Below are 22,603 nucleotides of genomic sequence, written 5' to 3'. Positions count from 1 at the left end.
CAAAAATCGTGTATGGTATCTGTCTCTGCTCAGTGTTAAGCCAGCCTCCCAGTTTGGTTCCTTTGGTGTGTCGCTTCTTAATGCATCGATTGAAGCAAGGTCCTTGACAGCCCAGCGATGACATCTGTATTCATTGGTTGTCAAAATCTATTACGCTGACTTGCACCAACAATACTGCATAAACCGAGGTACGAGACGGTTTAAATCCTTTACGCATATGCATATAATACATTTCATTTGGTACTGATCCATTAGCTTTGTTCCGTGTCCAGTAACTAAAAAGTATATATTTCAGCGTCATAGCAAAACAGTGCAGTGCAACTGTCAGTTTGCACATACCAAAAGGCAAACAGCTGAATCACACAGAAACTGTTGTACAAACGGTTGCTATAGTAACCTGCGTGTCGTGTAGGTACTAAACGTGACTATCAACAGACGTATATCTTTTTCGTGTCTCTGTACTACTTGTCAATAGTCATGTGCTCCCAAATGCAAGTCACAAGCACGAGCTTACTTGTTTGTTGACAAAATGTCAGCCTCAAACTCATTATCGGGGCATGGATGACATCATCTTCAAGCTGACGCTATTTATAGACACACAGCGGCAAGGGGAAAACCCGATTACTGGTCTCTGATTGGTTGGTGGTTACGTTGCTTCGACCCAGACTGTTTACCTTACCTATTTGCGCGACTGCCCTTTCCTTGAACGTATCCTTGTTTATCAGTTCGTGTCAACAAACATTGACTCTTGTACATATCAGGGAGGTCGACGCTGAAGGGCATGAGGAAAGACGGAAGGTTGGGGAGTAGGAAGGGGAGACAATGACTCATCGAGCTTAAGTACATCACTTATGTATACTAATGGTGTTAAATCTAGGCTAATGACGTCTTTGTGAAGTCGGGATTTACATCTGTAGTCTTGTTTATTTCTAATGCATGTGCATGCAAGTTTGCTAATTACCGAACAATTTACATGCTTTAAAGTCGATGATTTATGTAAAAGCTTTGGAGCAGTTGAAATTGAAAGCATTTTAACGGTCTGTGCTGTATATAACAGGCATATCGAAATGGATGGTTTGTTGCTCTGGAACGCTGGGGAATGCACACGATTAATCATGGCGATTAGTGATCATCTTCATCATGATCATGGTAATATTATCATAATTATCATCATCGTCCTCCTCCTCCTCATCATCATCATCAGCAGCAGCAGCAACAACAACAACAACAACGTCAGTACTAGTGTCACCCTTGTATTCATCATCAACCTGCAAATAACAGAAACTGAAAGACACGTGTACAACCTTTTAACACATAAATGACAGTTATCATACAAAGGAAAAAAGCGATATGTACATTGATAATATAATATCGATGATAATGACAATAAATTGTACAGACACATCACAGCCCCAATCTGCTTTCGAAAGTATGATATCCCCCCCCCCCCCTCCTTCAAAACGAAATAGCACACGTTTTTATTATCAAGGATGAGAATTAAATGATGATGGTAAATGAAATAATAGTAAAACATATATACCTGTACTACTGATAATCAATCAAGAAAATCACACATCAATAAAGGTATAACACGGTGTATAAATGTCACTGCCAGTTAGTAGGCAATCCGTCAACACGTCCTGTCAAACATCTACAATCCTCAGTGCGTCATCGAATGCTGTAACAAACAGTTTGAAAAGAATATTTAATTGAAAAGTGAAACCGAAGAAAAAATGTTCACGTAGAACTCCATTGTGATATTGCCTCGGCTGCTGCCAAGATTACCTGCATATGAGTCATATTTCCATCATAACTTGCATTATCTCTACCTGTAATTAAATCCTCTGATAATAAACCAATCCAGATTTATCCCAATTCACCGTTATTATCAAACCAGCGTTCGTTAAAACACTTTCTCAAACACGTGGACTGCTTTCTGACAAAACATAACCCTATCTCGCCGCCATCCTGTTTTAATCTTTGTCACGGAGTTTCTCAAACAAAAATCTTTCTGCTACACGTATCCATACCTGAATTGTCAAACAACAAACAAAGACCTTCATTTTTTTCACCTGATTTCGTTTGTTTTAGCATAGTCCCGTAGAAAGCCTGACAGCGACTCGGGGAGGCAATTCTTTGTTACCAGATGACTCATAAGTTAATTGCACAAGCTTCGCTTTTCTTAAACCATCAATAATGAATACAAGAGGTGGCTACACCTAGGCAATTAGTCTGTGGGATGCTGTGGACACGGGGAAGAAAAGGGGTGGGGGTACCTCCCAAACGCACGCCGAGCGCATGCATCCGTAAGCCGCAACAGTTGACAAAGTTCGTCATATTCATCGCTATCGATTTTTCTCTCCTGGAACAATTGTCTCTTTACCACGGGTAATGGCGGATGACTTTGATAAAACGTGAATGTTAGGTGCAAAATTCGGTAAAGTAAATTGCAATTATTTCATGCGCGTTCAAAGGGGGCCATCTGTTGTAGTGCTGCATGAGTCATGCCGTTTTCTTGTTTTTTAAAATAATATTTGGCACTTTAATTAAAATTGATAAAAATGATGAAAATAAATAATGAAAATATAACACGGGGATGATGAAATTCAGGAGTTCAAATGTTATTGCCACAACGCTAATAGCTATAGCTGACAGATAAAAAACAGATGAAACGCAATTATAATGATTGTTTGAAAAAGACGAGAGCAGAGTTGAAAACCCTGTCTGACAGAAATACAGAGTTCAAACATAAGATTGATGGTTATGTTCCTGGATTTATCATTTGCAGATCTGCGTTCTTGTGTTCCGCCAAAGGTCCCGTGAAGACCTGGGTTAGAATTGATCTTCAGTAACCCATGCTTGTCGTAAGAGGCCCCTAACGGGATCGGTGGTTAGGCTCACTGACTTGCTAGACACATGTCGTCATATCCCATCTGCGTAGATCGATGCTCATACTGTTGATCACTGGATTGTCTTCTCCAGACTAGATTGTTTACAGACCGCCGTGATTTAGTTGGAAAAATTAATAAAATCAAGGACTTTGGAGAACACCATTTCGTGAATTAACAAGTGTTTTGAAGTTTAAGTTTATGAACACCTGAACAGTCAATTTCAGCGAGTTCACTGTTCCAACATGTGTTGTCAAAGTCAAAGTCAAAAGATGTTTATTGTATGAAAGGCCTCCGGCCCATATACATGAGAGTTACAGTGATAAAGGAATATTCTGGATATTTACATATATATTTAAGGGTATACAATTCGCTTTATAAGAAGATCTCTTTTAGCTAATGCATATTTTATATATAAGGACAATTGAGCAAGAATATTTTCATTATTGGTTTGTAACAAAGATATATATGCATAATGGGGCTGCTTTGCAAGAAGATGGTGCGGTATATATTTCTGTCTTAATTCTGTCTAAATCGTTACCACACATCAAAGTCCTTTGGGGTAAAGGTATGGCGTTCAAGAACATTAGCAGTCCCTATTGTCAAAAGCATATTTTCCTGAAAATTCCAGATATACATGCGTTTAAAAATATGTCCGTATTAATTTCAGAAAGCAATAGACAGCCAGTTTCCTTCGCTCTCACCATGAAGGACTTCGAGGTAAAAGACGAGCCGCCTTCTGAAATCTCGCAGGCCTATGACTTCCTCTTCCTGTTTGATAAAGCTTCCGGAAGTCCCAAGGTCAATTACTTCATGGTCGATCCTCGTCATCCGTCTCAAATCTTTCCTAAGATGAACGTCTTCACTATGAACGCCGTCAAAGGCATCTGCAGCTACCGCGTCGTCGTCCTCGACAACTGCATTTACATCCTGGGGGGTAAAGACTGGGAGACCGGCAAGCATGTAGCTGATGTCAGTAGGTTCAACCCCTCCACCAACGTCTGTGAAAAGTTATCTCCCATGAAGAGCCCTAGGTGTCGCTTCTCGGCGGAAGTGGTTGGCAGCCATGTTTACGTTGTAGGTAAGGATGTTTTTATGTTGCACAAACTACCGGAGGATGTACATTATGTCACTTGGGAAGGCATTATTGTCTGAGGTACAGCAATTGGATGTTGCATCCACTTCCCAAACCATGTCACGTGGGCCCTGGGCCGATGAAACTTTCGCCCTGACTACGAATTTTGACCTGTTAGCACAATGCATATTCCTGTTCGGAGTGTTCCTGAAGTACTGTCGGAAATAGAACAAAATAGGTTTTTTTTGCTGTTACTCTGTATCCCTAAAATTTACACAATTGCAAATAGCATATGTCGTAATAACCCACACCGGCCTAACTGGGCGTTCAGTGGGATGCGTAATTGGATATCCAGAAAAGCATGTTTACTCGTGAAATCGGGCAAAACTTAAAAAGGATACGAATAGCTGCTCAAAACAATAGATCAGACTATAGGTGACAATTAGGTGGCTCAGACATGCATGAAAACGGACCCTCGACACACCAAACATGAAATGCACGTGCTGCCTACAGGCACAAGGGGTCATCTCAAAGATATTCTATGCGTTTTCTTGTGTGTTGAATATGTCTCATATATTGATTAACATCTAAAGTACTGTCGGAAATAGAAAAAACCCTGTTTTTAGGCTGTTAATTATTCTGTATCCCTAAAATTTACACAACTGCAAATAGCAAATGTCGAAATAACCCACTTCGGCCTAACTGGGCATTCAGTGGGATGCGTAATAGGATATCCAGAAAAACATATTTACTCGTAAAATCGGGCAAAACTTAGAAAAAATACGAATAGCTGCTGAAAACAATAGATCAGACTATAGATGGCAATTTGGTCGCTCAGCCAGGTATGACGACGGACCGTCGACTCACCTGGCATGAAATGCACGTGCTGCCTACAGGCACAAGCGGTCATCTCAAAGTTATTTTGTGCTTTTTCATGTGTGTTGACTAAAAATGTATGCCTCATGTATTGATTAACATCTTACGTGTCTTTCTTTCATGAAGTTTATGTTGAGATATGTAAAAGAGTATGATACCTGATAACCATAGAAACGCATCGCATTGAATGTATTAGGTGGCATGACCACCCGATCGCGAAGATCGACAGGACTGGATATTATTTGTAAATTGTTATGACATGCCGTGTACTTCCCCAGTATAATTACCCTAAAGGATTATCTTATCTTAGCTGATATCTCTATCCCCAAGCCCTACCCCAACGATCGTCTGCGACACCCGTCCAGGTTTTGCTTTTGAGACGACCCCTCCTACCTGTTGCTTTTGATAGTGACAGTGAGACTCCATTGAAGCTACATCCTTAATAGTTTCAGCATGGAAGTTATTATTTTTTACGCCAGCTATCATTTATAATGAAGCTATGTCTAATTTCAAACCAGTTGAGTCGCGTTGATATACTGAATTTTATCACACAGCAGTCAGAACGTTAATAGTAAAGTCTTTGCAAGTGAGGTGAGGTGAAATTGGGTTTAACGTCGTGCTTGAGAATATTTCGCTCATATGACGACGTTCTTTGCAAGTAAAAGAAGTTGATTAAGACAGAGGTTAATCCGTTTAGAAAAAAAACAACCTGTTCGAGAAGATAGCATGTGTAGTGAAGTCCCATAGGATTAAGTAAGTTTTGTAAAACGTTGTATATAACTTGTGGATTTCATACATGCACGCACGCACGCACGCACGCACGCGCGCATGCACGCACGCTCGCACGCACGTACCCATGTACGTATATTCATAAATACGGATTTTTCATTTTCCAGACACCATTTGAAGATTCCTTAGATAAATGATGATTTTGATTTGTAATTAGTTCTACATTTCTACAATCAATGGACAATAATTACTTTACGAACGAGATCTAATAATATTTGCTTGCTGGTGATCCTCTATCAGTGACTGTTTGCCGGGCTCGCCGTCGCTGCCCGGAAACCCGTTTGCCCCCATCTAAGGTTAATGTTCCCCGGGGGATGACGGCAGATGTTTAGGGGCATAATTTATGAATATTGTCCTCAACATTCAATTTATGGAAAACGTTGTGCCGCGTTAAACCCTGAATCACTTCTTAGTGCATTGACGACCACTCACAACATTTCACTCGGGGAAATTCCTTTTAGACTTTAATTTCCTCCGAGAGATGAGGATGTGTAGGAATTTCGTGGGGCATAAGCTATCTTGTGACGCTTCATTTGAGTGTTAGCGGGAATCTGTCGGGGAAGCTGATCTGATTGGGTTTTTCTGCTCAACTGCCTCCAGAGGTGCCCATTTTTCAAAGGAACGCTAAGAAAACCAAAGGACCTTTCAGCAAATTTTCACGCCGTTTTTGATTTGCTGGAAAATTTAGGATTAGCTACTGATATGAGGACCCTGATTTGATTTTATTTGATCTCTGTGAATTGACGGGGAGGAGTCAGTGGTGGAGTGTGTATGATGTCATCGTCGGAAACGGTGACGTCATCATACAGATATGATGATGCTGTACGTTTTAATTATTGTTGTAATAACGAAAATGCTCCTCATCATCTTCATTAATGGTAATTAGTTTAGAAATGGTTTGTCAGAGGTTTATTAATATTGTTGAAAACATCTGTATAAATGTAATTACATAAATCATGCAGTTTGAGTTTCGTTAATTCATTTAAGTATCAGGTGAACTGCACATGTATGTGTATCTCACCATATGTTTTGACTACGTCTCAGGGTCCCATCGCGTTTATGACCTCTTATCATTCTCACCAAATGTCTCAACCACGTCTCACCGCATGCCTTAACCACGTCTCACCGCATGTCTTAACCACGTCTCACCGCATGTCTTAACCACGTCTCACCGCATGTCTTAACCACGTCTCACCGCATGTCTCAACCACGTCTCACCGCATGTCTCAACCACGTCTCATCGCATGTCTCAAACCACGTCTCACCGCATGTCTTAACCACGTCCCTCCGCATGTCTTAACCACGTCCCTCCGCATGTCTTAACCACGTCCCTCCGCATGTCTAATAACCACGTCTCACCGCATGTCTTAACCACGTCTCACCGCATGTCTAACCACGTCTCACCGCATGTCTTAACCACGTCTCACCGCATGTCTAACCACGTCTCACCGCATGTCGCCAACCACGTCTCACCGCATGTCTAAACCACGTCTCACCGCATGTCTAAACCACGTCTCACCACATGTCTTAACCACGCCCCCCGCATGTCTTAACCACGTCCCTCCGCATGTCTAACCACGTATCACCGCATGTCTAACCACGTCTCACCACATGTCTAACCACGTCTCACCGCATGTCTAACCACGTCTCACCACATGTCTAACCACGTCTCACCACATGTCTAACCACGTCTCACCACATGTCTAACCACACACCTTACCACAATTTTTTTATCAAGTCTCACGTCACACCACACATAACGCCAGATGTTATTAACTTTGTATCACCAGATGTCTCACCATCTCATGTTTTAACCATATCTAACCATATTGCCACATGTATTTGATCATGTATCGCCATACATCTTACCAAATACTTTTTACCATGTCTCACCATCTTGCCACATATGTTTGATCACGTCTCACTATCTTACCACACGTTTATGACCAACTTTTACCATCGTACCACAAGTGTTTTACCACGTCTCACCATGTTACCCCAGTTTTTGACAACGTCTCACCATCTTATCCCGGTTTTTGACGTCTCACCAGCTTATCCCGGTTTTTGACAACGTCTCACCATCTTACCCCAGTTTTTGACAACGTCTCACCATTTTGACAACGTCTCACCATCTTAAAACAAGTCTCACAACGTCTCACCATCTTACCCCAGTTTTTGACAACGTCTCACCATCTTACCCCAGTTTTTGACAACGTCTCACCATCTTACCCCAGTTTTTGACGTCTCACCATCTTACCCCAGTTTTTGACAACGTCTCACCATCTTACAACAAGTCTCACAACGTCTCACCATCATACCCCAGTTTTTGACGTCTCACCATCTTACCCCAGTTTTTGACAACGTCTCACCATCTTACAACAAGTCTCACAACGTCTCACCATATTACCCCAGTTTTCTCCCTCTTACAACAAGTCTCACAACGTCTCACCATCATACCCCAGTTTTTGACGTCTCACCATCTTACCCCAATTTTTGACAACGTCTCACCATCTTACCCCAAGTCTCACAACGTCTCATCATCTTACAACAAGTCTCACAACGTCTCACCATCTTACCCCAGTTTTTGACGTCTCACCATCTTACCCCGGTTTTTGACAACGTCCTCCACCTTTCAACAAGTCTCACGACGTCTCATCACGTGTCGACTCAACTGTCATCACCACGTGGGCGATGAATAGCTGGATTAAATATGCAGCATAAAGACTAAATATAGATTTACTTGATACATTTTCTAATTCTATTGTAACGGCAACACTGCTTTCTATAAATATGGATTTCACCTATATCCCTGTGAGACTGCATGACTCATACGCAGGCTTGAAAGAGAAGTTCATACGTCAAAGCGGCTAAAAATTAACTAGAAACTGGATAAGAAATAGGATTAGGTATTTGATTACAATCGTAAATCCTTTTTCGGCCTCTGAGAAGTTCTTTGATGATGCCAATAGTGAAATTTAACTTACGTAGATGGATTTTATATGTATTTTATCCAATCACTGGCCGACCCGAGTTTTAAGGAAGTTCAGCTAGTGAGTGAGTTTAGTTTTACGCCGCTTTTAGCAATATTCCAGCAATGTCACAGCGGGGGACACCAGAAATGGGCTTAACACATTGTATACATGTGGGGAATCGAACCCGGGTCTTCGGCGTGAGGTGCGAACGTTTTAACCACTGGGTTACCCCACCGCCCCTCAGCTTAATAGATATGGTAGCCTAGTGGTTAAAGCGTTGACTCGTCACGCTGAAGATTCGGGTTCGATTCCCCACATGGGTGCAATGTGTGAATCCCATTTCTGATGTCCCCCATCGTGATATCGCTGGAATATCGTTAAAAGCGGTTTAAAGGTTTAATCACTCATGATATCGATCACAGGTTTGTCTGACCCAGAAAACGATTACTATATGCATGTAGTGATAATATTGCTGTGAACACTGTTAACAAATAAACGAAACACACAATCTCCAAATAGTGACCATGTCATATATACATTATACTTGCACTAGAGCAGTTAATGCAGATAACAATATTTAATCATGGCTGCCTTTGAATACCGGAGTTATAGAAATAGAATAGAAAAAAAATCAAACTAATCGCCGAACATTAGCAATGACTGGCGCCGTTAGGGTATGACGACCTGCCAACAGACAGGTAACCAATCGTAACCGTCCATTCCCCATTGTAATCGGATCATACGACACGGACATGGAGCTTGGAACAGATTTTACCTCGGAATTCTCTCAAGGGTATCCATTCATTGGATCAGCATAAAAACACTATTCACTCAGTCGCTTAGCGCCATATTCAAAACAACACCCAAATTCCTGAATCGCTCACTACCAAATTCAATACAATCGTATCCACTCAATTACTCACTCTCATATTTAATAAAACCCTTTTCAGCCAGTTGCTCACTGTGATCTTGTGACTTGGTACAAAAAAACAATTTTTTTAAAAAGAATTAATCAGTGAACATGACTGTGTAAAAAAGAAGGAAAGCATCTTGTAACAATGTACATTTTGGGGTAGACAGCTTCTTTTCAATAGTCTCAAGAAACCCTTTTCCTCCGTCGGATACATCATAGCCAGTTCGGGGCGGCGGGGTAGGTAGCCTAATGGTAAAAGCGTTCGCTCGTAACGCCGAAGGTCAGGGTTCGATTCCCCACATGGGTACAATGTGTGAAGCCAATTTCTGGTGTCCTCCGCTGTGATATTGCTGGAATATTTCGAAACACTGCGTATAACCATACTCACTCACTCATTCAACATGACGTCATTCAAACACGCGCATCCTAATTGGTCAAAGGCACCACAGTGCGTAGTTGCCTGGGGTAGGTGTGTCAGGATTCGATAACCATGGCCTAGAATTCATTGTTCATCCCGATTATTAGTCACAGATCAAAATTTGTGTTCCGCCAAGGTGGCAAATGTTACACCTTCGTCCGCTGTGATAAAGCGGTTATTGTGATTTGAAACCTGCAATCAGAATTCGAGTTTTTAAAGCCATGGTAGACATGTTCAATTACGGGTTTGACCGTTCAGGGGCGGTAGGGGAGATGATGGCTTAAGCGTATGCTGGTAGCATCTTCCGTGTTGTTGCTAGAATATTGCTGAAAGGGGAATATAAATATATTCATTAACTCATCAATCTGTTCTTGTTTGTTGTTTAACGCCGCACTCAGCAATATTCAAGCTACATGGCAGCGGTCTGTAAATAATCGAGTCTGGACCAGACAATCCAGTGATCAACAACATGAGTATCGATCGACACAACTGGGATAGGAGCCTGACCACCCGATCCCGTTAGACGACTCTTTAGGACAAGCATGGGTTGCTGAAGACCAATTCTAACCCGGATATCCACGGGTCCACTCATCAAGTTGTACATATACATTAAGCTAAGAACTGCAGACATGTTGTTCACTTAGTAACTCACTTGATTTAGGTATTTCGGTAGGGATGTTTTGGAAGGAACTCGATAACATGAGTTAACGATTCCTAATTTTATGAAAACTCAGAAGCTATGCGTACGATTCCATGTGGTTTTGTTGAATGTTGAATTTTTGAATTGACTGTTGAACTGCCGAATTGATAAGTTGACTATTATTGACTATGTGGAGAAAGACGTAATATACGTATCAATATAGCTCCCAAAATGTGGCGAACTTTAAATCAGGTGGTTATTGTGATTTGAAACCTCCATCTGAATCTATTTTCCAAAGCTGTGGAATTATTTGATTGGCAGTTAAATGTACATGTTGAATTGACTGCTGTATTATTGAATTGATTGTTTCAGGCGGAGAGACTAAGAAAGGCCGTATAACCGATTCTGTTGAGCGCTACGACCCTAGCACAGACACCTGGATTGATGTAAAGGGGCTGCCACGCCCCCGGGCTGACCACGCCTCCTGCTCTGTAGGGGGTAATTTGTATGTCACAGGGGGCATAAGCAACCTCAAGCACCAAAGCTCAAATGTTTTCTGGTGAGTATGCTTCAGTATTTGTCCTGATCACAGAAAAAAAAGATAGTGAAAATATCAACACAAAGCAGAGGTGATGCATAACGGCAGGATTCAGTTAAATGTGTGTACAGTGAATACGTGAGTTTAGTTTTACGCTGCATTGCGGTCTGTGAGGTGAGGTGGTGAGATGAAATTGGGTTTTACGTCGTTTGGAATATTTCAGCTCATATGACGACAATGTGTATGTGCGGCTGCTTGTATAGCCTAGACTGAAGCTGGTTTTATAGTGCTAGCCCACTGAAATACCATGCCGCAGTGAAGCATGAATACCCCACTCAGACACATTATACTGACTCCGAGCCGACCAGTCCTTGTTGTACCCATTTGCCGAGCGCCAGGCAGACCAACAAGTATCATATTTTAAGGTATGACGCGGTCGGGGATCGAACCCGCGACCTTCCGCTCTCCGGGCGGACGCTCTACCACTACACCACGGCGGCGGTGTCGCGGTCTGTAAATAAAATCACAGAAATGAGATACGATACGTGTGTCAATTATCCGCAACTGACCAAGTTTAGAGATTGCTGAAGATCAATTCTAACCCGGATCTTCACGGGTGTCCTAAACACAGAAAAAGATAATACAATTATCAACACCAAGTAGAGGTGATACATAACGGCAGGATCCAGGTAAATGTATGGACAGCATAATCACAAACCAGTGGTTGATAGTATGAACAAAACTTCCGGACACCGTGATAAATGACCATGTTTGGCAACTCTCACGCTTTTATGTCACGCTCTCAAGACAAAACGGTAAATCTTACGCCAAAGTGGGTTCATGTGAAAAAAATAAATTTTAACCACTTAAAATCACACAAATAGGCCTGAATACATCATTTTCACTGACTTCTCCCTCTGAGAAGGGAGGTTGCAATTATGCGTTGGTCTTAAGGTTCATGCGGCCCTTGGACTCAGGTATCTCAAGCTTGTTTCTCCCTTTGGGTTGCAAGCTCTGAATGATGGCGAGAGTCACTTATCCAAGCTGGATGCTTTCGTGTAATTTCTTGATGTAATTTCAACAACCTGGCTGAAACGCCACCGTAACAGGGGAGATACAATGCAACACGGAACGGCACGGTATCGACACGTTGACGACACAGTAGTCTGTATATTTATTTCAGTACTTAATAAGGCCACGGGCAAACAGTTTACAATACAAAATATACAATCAGACATAGTATAAAAATATAAATAGAATTGTAAAAGCTCATCCAGCTAGATTGCAGACTCATTTTGTAATTATGTTAAATCTGTACATGGAGGCATGATAAATGAACATAGCTAAATCTTGCCGAAAAATAAATAAAACTGAGTTACATTTGTATGGAATGCTGTAAGGGACATTCTCGCGATCTCGCATTCTCGCCAATATTGCCAAAAGTGCGAGATCGAGAGAAAGCGAGATTTTGGCCAAATATCGCGTTCTCGCGATCTCGCATTCTCGCACTTTTGGCATTTTTAGCTTGTTCCAAAGGTCGAGATCGCGAGAATGCGAGATCGCGAGAATGTCCCTTACAGTATTCCATACGTTTGGGTATGTAAAGTAATAGAGTTTCTGATATCTTTCTCTAAGTTGTAAGTAAACAGGCCATACAAGCAGAAAATGATACTCATCTTCAACTGAACTTAAGTTACAAAACATTACAAATTCTTTGGTCCCGACTAATGTTTTTATAACGTCCCGTTTCAATAAACAGATCATGAGAGGAACATCTAAAACGTGAAAGAGCAGTTCGGAACTTTTTAACAGCAATATTATAAAGGTAATCTTCCTGAATTATTTGTGATTTAAATAGTTTGTAATAAAAACACTTATTATTTAAAGCCAGTGAAGCAGTCCATGTCTGTAGTCCTGTTAAGATTCTGGTTAGAACTGGTCTTCAGTAACCCATGCTTCTCGTAAGAGGCGACTAACGGGATCGGGTGGTCAAGCTCGCTGACTTGGTTGACACACGTCATTGCATGGCAGTTGCGCAGATCGATGCTCATGACGTCACTCCACTGGATTGTTTGGTCCGAACACGATTATTTACAAGCTGCTGTCATATAGGTGATTAAACAGTAGCAAACAAACAAAGAAAACAACAGCATTATAGCAACACGTTTACAACGGTTTATTATGTATTTCGAAAACACTGACATTGTTGTTTTTTTGGTTTTGTTTCGATACAAGGAAATAACAACTGTTTGATAATCCCAGGGCAGATCAAGGAAATCCTGTTTCTATATCTTTACCAACCGCCACGATGTTTACTTTCCGCGAGAATTTGTCACTTTATCAAGAAACCTGGATGTTTACATTTAACACACAAACAATCGCAACGCATACCAGTTCGCATTGTCCGCGCATAGCTTGCGTACCACACTGAACCACTTACCGATGTCATTATCAAACTTAACATGCAAAGGGGGGTAACCGCTGCTGGAGGTTACGACTTCATGACGTCATGGTAAACTTGAAACAATTCTGTCACCAGCTAAAACATAGGATTGCTTTACCTAAGCCAGCTTTGAGGCCTTGTAAAATATTAGATTATTGAAACAAAGTTTTGACAGGCAAGCTTGCACAAACAAGGCGCGAGCAGACGACAAGCCCAGCAAACAACAATGGGGAATGATGTATTTCCGCCAAAACAAAACAAAGGCAGGCATGACTCGTCACTGCCCTTGAACAATGAAGGTCGTGCGTTTCTCATGGAAACTAGAAGTTTCTGATACAGCTGACGCATGCAGCGTCAAGGACAATATCCCGGCACATAGCCACACACTCAACCAGTGGTCAATCATAGGGATTATGTCATAGGCCCGGGGAAACTTTGCCCTTGATAAGTCATTGTTTCACTGCACATTGCGAGAGGGGTTCATGAAAAAACAAATGACACAGCGAGAGATTGGGGATGCCAAAACATATCACAACTAATATAGAGGAAGGGGCATGAAAACAATGACTAAGTTATATTTTTGCAAATTAAAATAGACATTCGAAGATTGTTTGGGGACAGATCATTAGATCATTCATTACTGGGGGAGGGGAAAAGGATATACATGTATGTATTTGGTGGGGAGGGAGGGGGCATGACAAAGCGAAACTATTAGAGGGGAGTGGGGGGCGGAGAGGTAAGGGTTGATAAAGGCCAAATACCAATCTGAACGTATCTAAGTGTTTCCGCGTTGCTTAATTCATTTCACAGTGAGTATTGGGTAAATTGGATATTATATAGATGTATTTGTAGTCTTTTGTTGTTACACTTAAACCTTCGCAGACATGTTTGTGAAACGTCATTATTGTTGTTGATGATGACGATGGTGTTTTTATCAATACTACGACGATGGTGAGATATGGTGATGATAATTATAGTGATGATGTTAATACCGGCGATAGTGATGCAATATACTGATTGAGATGATGATGATGATGATGATGATGGTGTTGCTCACGACGGCGGCGAAGGTGATTTCTAAAGATGATGATGATTATGTCGGTGTCAAAAGTGATTATAATAATGATGATGGATTACGATGATGCCTTTCTGTTCACCGTAACACATAAAACAAAATCTTTTTCCCTTAAAAATATTGATCTTACACGAGGATGTCAACAACTAAAAGATTAGTAAACTTCTTACAAAAGCATGTTAAACATTATGGCAGGCAATTCGTTTGACACAAGTGCAAAAAAATATTTTAAGAAATTAATAAATTCAAATAAATGCATCCCAAAGCCAACTTAACATCTGATACGCTCATCAAAGCTCTATCGTGTATCAGGAACTCAAACATTGCCATAGTTTCACTGTGATTACAGACGGGTTTTAATTGACGGAGTAAAGAGATGCTTTGAAGCATCTTACTTCATGAAATATTAATTTTAGAGATGCTTTCATATGCCACAATATGACTCACGGTGTGCTGATTAGTGCTCAAAAAGTGCCTATCGGATCTCGTTGCACAGATTTTAATTTCAAGTTAAAAGCGAGCGTTTTGAGAATTAAATCATTTTTCGTTGTTAGTATCACGAGCGACAAGTTTGCGCCCGGCGTGGCAATCCGACCAATATTCCCGTCCGTGTTCTAGGACCATGAGTCAGATGGTGGGTGTCAACGACTCACTTAGCTCGAGGGGATGAAATGCATGCCAACAAGCGTCAATTAAAACATACATAATTCTACGCTCAACAACTGTCAACTGATGCTATTGACATTGCCCATTGCTTCCTTTGATGGTGGCATTAGATCAGCTCATATTTGATATTTAATAATTACATATATTCCATGATATTTCATATATGATGTGCATTTAGGTTATGAATATGTTTAAGATCACTTTTGCTCAATATATTTTCAATTGTAATATTTGTACATAGCATAGAGTGAAACCTCTCCAGACTGGATTCCGTAATCCAGACTTTCCAGAATCCGGACAGTGAAAGGGGCATAACTGGGAAGAAATGATTCGACAATCTGGAGAATTCTTAACCTGGAAGTTTTAATGGAATATACCGATCGGATTTTGTTTGTTTTCGTTAATAGTATAGATATGAATATATACTGGACAAAAATGTTAGGGATATATGTAAATCTTGAAATTATGAATAATGATCTAGTTATTCATTGACACATTGATCAAATATCAATCATAAAAATACCAATATCCCTAACTTATTTTGTCCAGTATATATGTAACTACATCAAAACCTAGGAAGTGGAATAAGTTTTATTCCGATTTTGTTGATTTGCACGCTCCGGTCAGATGGTTATACGGATATAGAATTAACCCCTTAACTGCTTAAAACGAGTGTATTTGGTGCACTTTCCAAGTTTGTTGATTAAAATTAGGAACTTTATTGTCCATAATTTAATCAAAGCTTTGAAAACAAGTAGGTTTCCAAATGAACACGTGATGCAGGTACTGGCTACATCTTTACGTCAAAGTATATCAGTCTATGAAGAATTAATTTTGTATCTGTTAAAAATAACTGTATATAATTCTACTATATGTTATGACCTGTTTATATGGATTACGATACTTTCCAGGCTTAACAATCAGACAGATATGAGATATGTTGAATATTGGTACTTGCCAATTTGAAAGAGATTGCGAGTTTCTTCATGAAAGCATGAACGATTCTAGCTTTTTCATGTACTATCAATGTCGAGCCTTATAATTCTACACAAATATACGAAATCACCCGATAACGAAAATGACACAATTTCCGATTTGTGAGCAAGCTGAAATTTTGAACTGAGCATGATTAATATTTCCTTGAGGAAAAAAAAAAACTTGGCGTGTTCTAACAATGAAATTTTTGTTGGGGCAAGAGGCCGGACATGTGTCATCGTTTCCCCAAGACAAAAATTACCCTCTGTGACGCGGGATTTTTACAGACCGACGTAATTAATTTCAGTCGAGGATTTCGTTTCAAAATGGCGGCTGAAAAGGCTGCTATTTAGTCTCGCTCATCGACGAGAGATTACGAGATTTGGGGAAGCATCTTTCTCGACAGCCCTGATGGATTAGGGGCACACAGAGAGAAAGAAAACGACAATTTAAAATCAATGAAACTAGACGCTATGTGTGTCTTTCTAAGTGCCTCTGTGGTTTCAGAGATGTGTAGGCTTTACCTGGGGGACCTCATTTGTTTTACGCAGTTTTAAAGTTCATGATGTTATGATCTTCTAATATGATCAATTAGGATGGGCAAAACAGTACACTTTCTAACATAACGACTCCTCTCCTTCAGAGACGTTATCTTTCTCACAGGAACTTGGATGCGTCACTGCCTTTCTTAAAAGGAAGTCTTAGCCTGTGTGTTATTAATATTTGCCATTGAAGCTTTTCTCTGAGAAATACCAGTTAAGTTAAACAGGGTTCATTTTGAAACTGGGGAAATTGCAGCTGTGTCGTAAAGACCAGATATGTTCCAGAAAGTGATCAAAGCATCAAAACAGTCGCAACTCCCCTCTTTTAATGACACTTACGACAGCCGTAGCTTCGCGGGATGGGGCCCTGGCCTAATTAAACAAGTGGGCGATAGTGTGAAGCCCATTTCTTAGCATCAGTCCTATAAGAGTTGAATGCTGCGTACGGACTCTATACACTCGGACGAAGTTTTTTATGTGATCACAGCCGTCACAAGTTCAAGAGACCTTTAAAGGTGGACAAAAATGATTTCTATAAAATGTTGTGTGGAAATGTGTGTTAAAATAGTATGTTGTGTAAAAATGTATGTTGAAAGAATGTGCTGTGAATGTTAACATGATTTGCTTTGTCTGACATGCGTAACTTCGGCTTTCCTTCCACACAACTCAGGTTGAATTCCGGGCGAGAGTATGTCCCTCATCAACAGGTGCTCGTCGTGAGGTGAGGAAGTGGATCGGTTGGTCACTCCCAGTGGCTTGGCTGATTGTGTATTCTCGTATCCCGACAGTGTCGGACGCTGCTCATCATTTCAATCACTGGTTTGTCTAGTCCAAACTCGATTAGTTTCAACGCGCCGTGATATTTATGGAGTGTTGCTGACTTCGGCGACAAACAACAGGCACTGATACATCCTACTACATAACGTTGACTCTCCGTGATGGAACAAGAAGCGTATTATCACTACTAGAATGGCGGCTGAATAGCCTGGTGGATAAAGCGTTCGCTCGTCACGCTGAAGGCTCAGGTTCGACTCCTCACATGAATACAATATAGTAAAACTGATGTCTGGTGTCCCACGCAGTGATATGTCTGGAGTATTGCTAAAAGCGGAGTAAACCCACACTCACGCCAGATGGATGGGACGCTCCTGATATATAGAAGGGAAATACTAATATGCATCTGCGATATGTCTATATATTACAAGGTATGGAACAATTCCAGTCAAACCAGCACCACACGAAAGTGACTAGCTTCTTGCATGAATGGTGACTAATAGTGCATACTGTGTAAATCAGACATGTAAAACAGCGGACAGCGAGGCCAGTGGTCACAATTATTATCCCTTAGCTCATAACTAATAATAATAATGTGTCCATTTACATAGCGCCAAACTCCACACTAGGTATGCTCATAGCGCTAACAATCAAGGCACAGCACATTATTACCCCGGATAACCCAAGCTGCCTCTTAGGCGCTATAAGGTTATAGTCATATGACTTTTTCCACCGGGTACCCATTTCCTAATGGGTGAACAGAGACAATTTTGAACAAACTCACTTGCCTAAGGTGAGACCACATGTGTCACATGTGCTTGGTTGTAGGGCAGGACTCAAGTCCTAGAAACTCTCTGGAGTCAAGCTACTACTACTTTATCTACTACTGCTGCAATGCATAACTGATATCTGTCACTTTGTGCTGGCCCGCCGTTTTGTAATGGAAATATCATAAATAGAAATATCTATATCTTATTCTAATCACTTGCACTTGGCAAACGAGAATACACCGATCTTCCAGCCAGTCAATATGCCAGCGATGTCGTGACCACCTATCTGCTTGGGCGTGTCTAACTCATAAGTCAGGGCCTCGCATCTGGAGTCTATCAGTACTCACAAGACGTGTCTAAGGTATACTGCGCAAAGTCCTCGGTAGATATTTATTACTGGGCCCAAGTTACCATAAACAGTACAATGGGAGTTTATTGGCTGAAGGGAGATAACTCTTGTCACTCCTGGATGCAGGTGTGTTCAGACATGATCTATTCATTGTCATCTACAAACGTATTATATATGTGGAATTCATGAGCCCAGAATAACTTAAATAATCTGTAATGTTTTTGGCGCACATAGACTCATCTAATGATTTGCCTGGTTTAGAAGTGGCCGGCGTTATCAATTAAAACAAACAAAAACCCAAACAAGTTTTAAAACACTAAAACTACAACAACAAAATGTGCAACCGAATCAAATAATTACAACAAGCTATTTAGACACGGAACGTGCATATACCTATATCCCAAGCTGCGAAGTGAATGCCGAAGACGGTTTAATATGAACTACATCGCATCAACGTGAGTGTTGCCGCTATTTTATTACGTTTTAGATGTACTTTTATTCTCGGGAAATATCGCTAATTATACCACAAAACGGGTAATACCTGACTCCCATCGAGTCATCTTAACCTTCTTCTATTAAGGATTCTCTGTGAAATCTATTAACGTTTATTTTTAAGAGATACAAATCGGTAGCAAATTAGACCCTTTAAACATGGATTTGCCCCTACCATCTACTATATGATGTAACACCCATTATCAATGTCATATAATATTTATACCTTTTAATAATCATTTATTTTTACCTTTTCATAATGATTTTTAAATTATTAAGTTCAATTTCACTAATTTATAACGTATTTCAGATCTCCATTGCTATATGGCGACGACCTACTAAGAATACCTGAAATTGACATATATACCGTTAATTCAGTTCCACGGATTTGCAACTTAAACCACACGTTCTGACTCCAACCTTTGCTCAGTTGCCCGTAAGTGTGCGTCATAAAAAGAAATAGCATTTTTTCTCAATGTAATCACTTTTTCCTGGCCCAGATTTTCCTTGAGGTTGGTGAACCTGGTGCGGGTGCCATATGTGGCCAGAAGGAACGCTAGCCTGAATCTTCTCCACAAAGGGGTGTGAGTCATGGGGCAAGATTTTCGCTTGTGGGTTCATTAGGTCACGGTGGCGAATAGGCTAGAATTCGTCGGTGCCATTAAAATGCCTCGTTTGCGCAAATTATGAGACAAACATTTGTGGAAAACGATAGAGGTTGGTTAAAATTGGTTACAAAAACAAACTTTACGAGTTATGGCTGTGTTTGAATGACCATTAACCAATATGACATCATGCTAATGTAAAGATCACGTAACAAGAACATACACATGTGTGTAAATATATATACGTGTGTGTGAGCGTGTTCGTGTGTTTGCGTGTGTGTATGCGTGCGTGCGTGCGTGCGTGCGTCTATGTGTTTTCCTTTGTGGTGCATCGGAAAATTCTTCGTTCCGAAAAAAGGTGTTGGCGTGTGAGATAATCGAGTCACATGTTTGCTATCAAAACATCCCCGAATCAATCAGGGCTTATGATATATGATGATCTATTGATGCTATTGTATTTTGTTCTTAAGGGTTGAGTAATAACTGTTAACTTTATCAAGTTAAAAAGCTTGTTTGGAAATCGCATAAATTGATATTGATGTGGACAGTTCGCGAAAATTTATCTCCGTCGATAAAATGTAATTTGAAACAAATTTTCACATGTGATAATATCGGAATAATTATTTTGATGTGAATTGCATGTGGTGTTACTGTTATTCAAATCTTCTTGAAATTTATTTCCTGTAGTTTTATGAATCAGACTTGTTAAATGCATAGTCGGCCGTGAAAAGCGACGGTTTTTAGCCAATGGGTGTTCGGAAGTTGTGGAACATGATTTAAACTTGAGGGCTGTAAGGGCGGTTGGTTTCGACCTCAAGCCCGCTTAAATCACTAGCAAATGTAGTCCGAACTTTGTCATTTGAAATCGCTGATGATTCACATGACAATTTGCATATTTATGCATAGAATTATCATCAAATTTCAAACATTAATTTTTGAAACAAAAAGAGAACCTCAAGTGTGGCATAAATCACTCTGAGATGAGATAGCACAACGACAATGCGCTCACGACCCGAGCACTAACTCGGTTCATTATCTAAATCTGTTTCCATGTGTGCAAATATTGAGACCCTCAATTGTCCATGCTTTGAACAATATCTGTACTGCAACCCCCTTTTGCTAGCCGGTTTGAGTGGCTAAATGATGTGTAACGCTGCAAAATACCCCCGCCAACCCCTCCCCTCGCTGACCCATCCCGCCGTTCACAGGGGTACAACGAATGAGTCACAATAACTTCGTTTCGTTTTGGGACAATACAAATTTTGTTAGAACTCTTTACAAAGCTGATATTAATGATAAATGTTAGTGATCTGCTCACACCCGTCACGCTGTCTGTTTGATAGCGTGACAATGTCCCGTTATGACTTTTCAACGGTGGATTAACCCACATAAGCTGAGCCTGTCTTAATTAAGTCCTTTTTAAATAACCGTTAAGCCAATAAAACGAACAAATGTATTTTTCCTCATTCGCGTTGCTCGTTGTGAGAATAATGATATTTGTTTTAGCTGATTTCCGAATGGAAATAAATGTTTGTACGAACCAAAATACATTTATTTAGCCGTGGTTGATTTTGGTAGATAAAGCGTTGAAAATTAGCTTGAAGTGTTTAACCGGATTCTTTCAATCAACCCATGATGACAAACACATATTTACGGAACTGTGATGACAATGATATTCCCGTGAAACAACATCTACGGTCGACAACGACGATGGTGTTACTGACTGATGTGGTGTCAAGGCGCTGATGTTATTAACAATGATGTTATTTATGATAACAGTGATGTTAAGTGATGATGTAAAGGAAGATCGTTAGTTATATAAGTCTATGATAATGATTGTATAAACCCCAATACGTGGGGAAGTTTCTAAAAGCGTATATTGTGTGTACAGTCTAAGTAAACTTAGGCTCAGTATTATGCAGTATAGCAGTGTAACGAATAATACTGAGCCTACGTTAACTTGGACTGATTGCGTGTAAATGATTGTAAAAGTAAAGTCAGACACTCGCATTACGTTTTGTATGGCATTAAAATTAAATTTAATTATTGCCCCAGAAATTAAAATGCTCATCTAATCTAATGCAGACATGTCATTTATGACGCCTGTCTATTGTGGATATTTAATGCTGCTTCTGCTAATGATGATTATGAAGAAGATGATGGTGGTGGTGGTGGTGGTGGTGATGATGATGATGATAATGATGATGATGATGATGATGATGTCCACTTGTTAGTGTTTGATCGTACTAACAAAGAACGATTGAGAGCCCTTCTTTGAAGATGCCATCATAATGCAATAAAGTTGATGAAGGACATACGAGGTTCAAAACGCTCCAAACCCCAGTTGACGATGGAAATACACCGTTAATATCTTTTCCACGCGGCTTAAGATTTATAGAGACGCGACATTCAAAATTTTCCGGGAAAAAGGATTTGTGAAAACAGTGCGACATGATATAGGGGATTGACATGGTGCGTTAATGCCTTCCTAATTACAAACATACACACGCACCACCAATGATTTTCCTTAAGAGAACAGTTTCAATTTTTTACAACTTTCCAGACAAAAAAACATACACGTGTTTTAGTCGGCACATGAAACAAACTAATTTTTATGCCCCAAAAATCTAGTTTAATAAAAAGTGGGCCACCGCAGTAAACAGCCCGACCATCATTCATAGCACGCCTGTCACATGATGAAGGGGCAACCTTTACTTGCTTTTCTCTGTAGTCCTCAGTCATGATGCGGACATGTTCTTCTGTCCAAAATTGAAAATCTGATTTAATTGTTAATTTCTGTTTT

The 22,603-nt window shown here is 40.4% G+C and overlaps 1 protein-coding gene across 1 annotated transcript in view; it reads left to right on the top strand.

The window, feature by feature from the left end:
- Positions 1 to 3,539: 3,539 nt before the first annotated feature.
- The window catches only part of LOC124276110 (kelch-like protein 14), a 32,703-nt gene continuing 13,639 nt past the window's right edge, over positions 3,540 to 22,603 (top strand). Inside the window, exons 1-2 of the mRNA XM_046711768.1 lie at positions 3,540 to 3,969; positions 10,944 to 11,130. Of these exons, the coding sequence (XP_046567724.1) occupies positions 3,540 to 3,969; positions 10,944 to 11,130 (617 nt within the window). The remainder of the gene's footprint in view (positions 3,970 to 10,943; positions 11,131 to 22,603) is intronic.

The sequence above is a fragment of the Haliotis rubra genome, unplaced genomic scaffold, assembly GCF_003918875.1.
Source record: "Haliotis rubra isolate DU_JTF1 unplaced genomic scaffold, ASM391887v1 Scf206, whole genome shotgun sequence".
Taxonomy (NCBI): domain Eukaryota; kingdom Metazoa; phylum Mollusca; class Gastropoda; order Lepetellida; family Haliotidae; genus Haliotis; species Haliotis rubra.
This window is presented reverse-complemented; position numbering and strand designations above follow the sequence as displayed.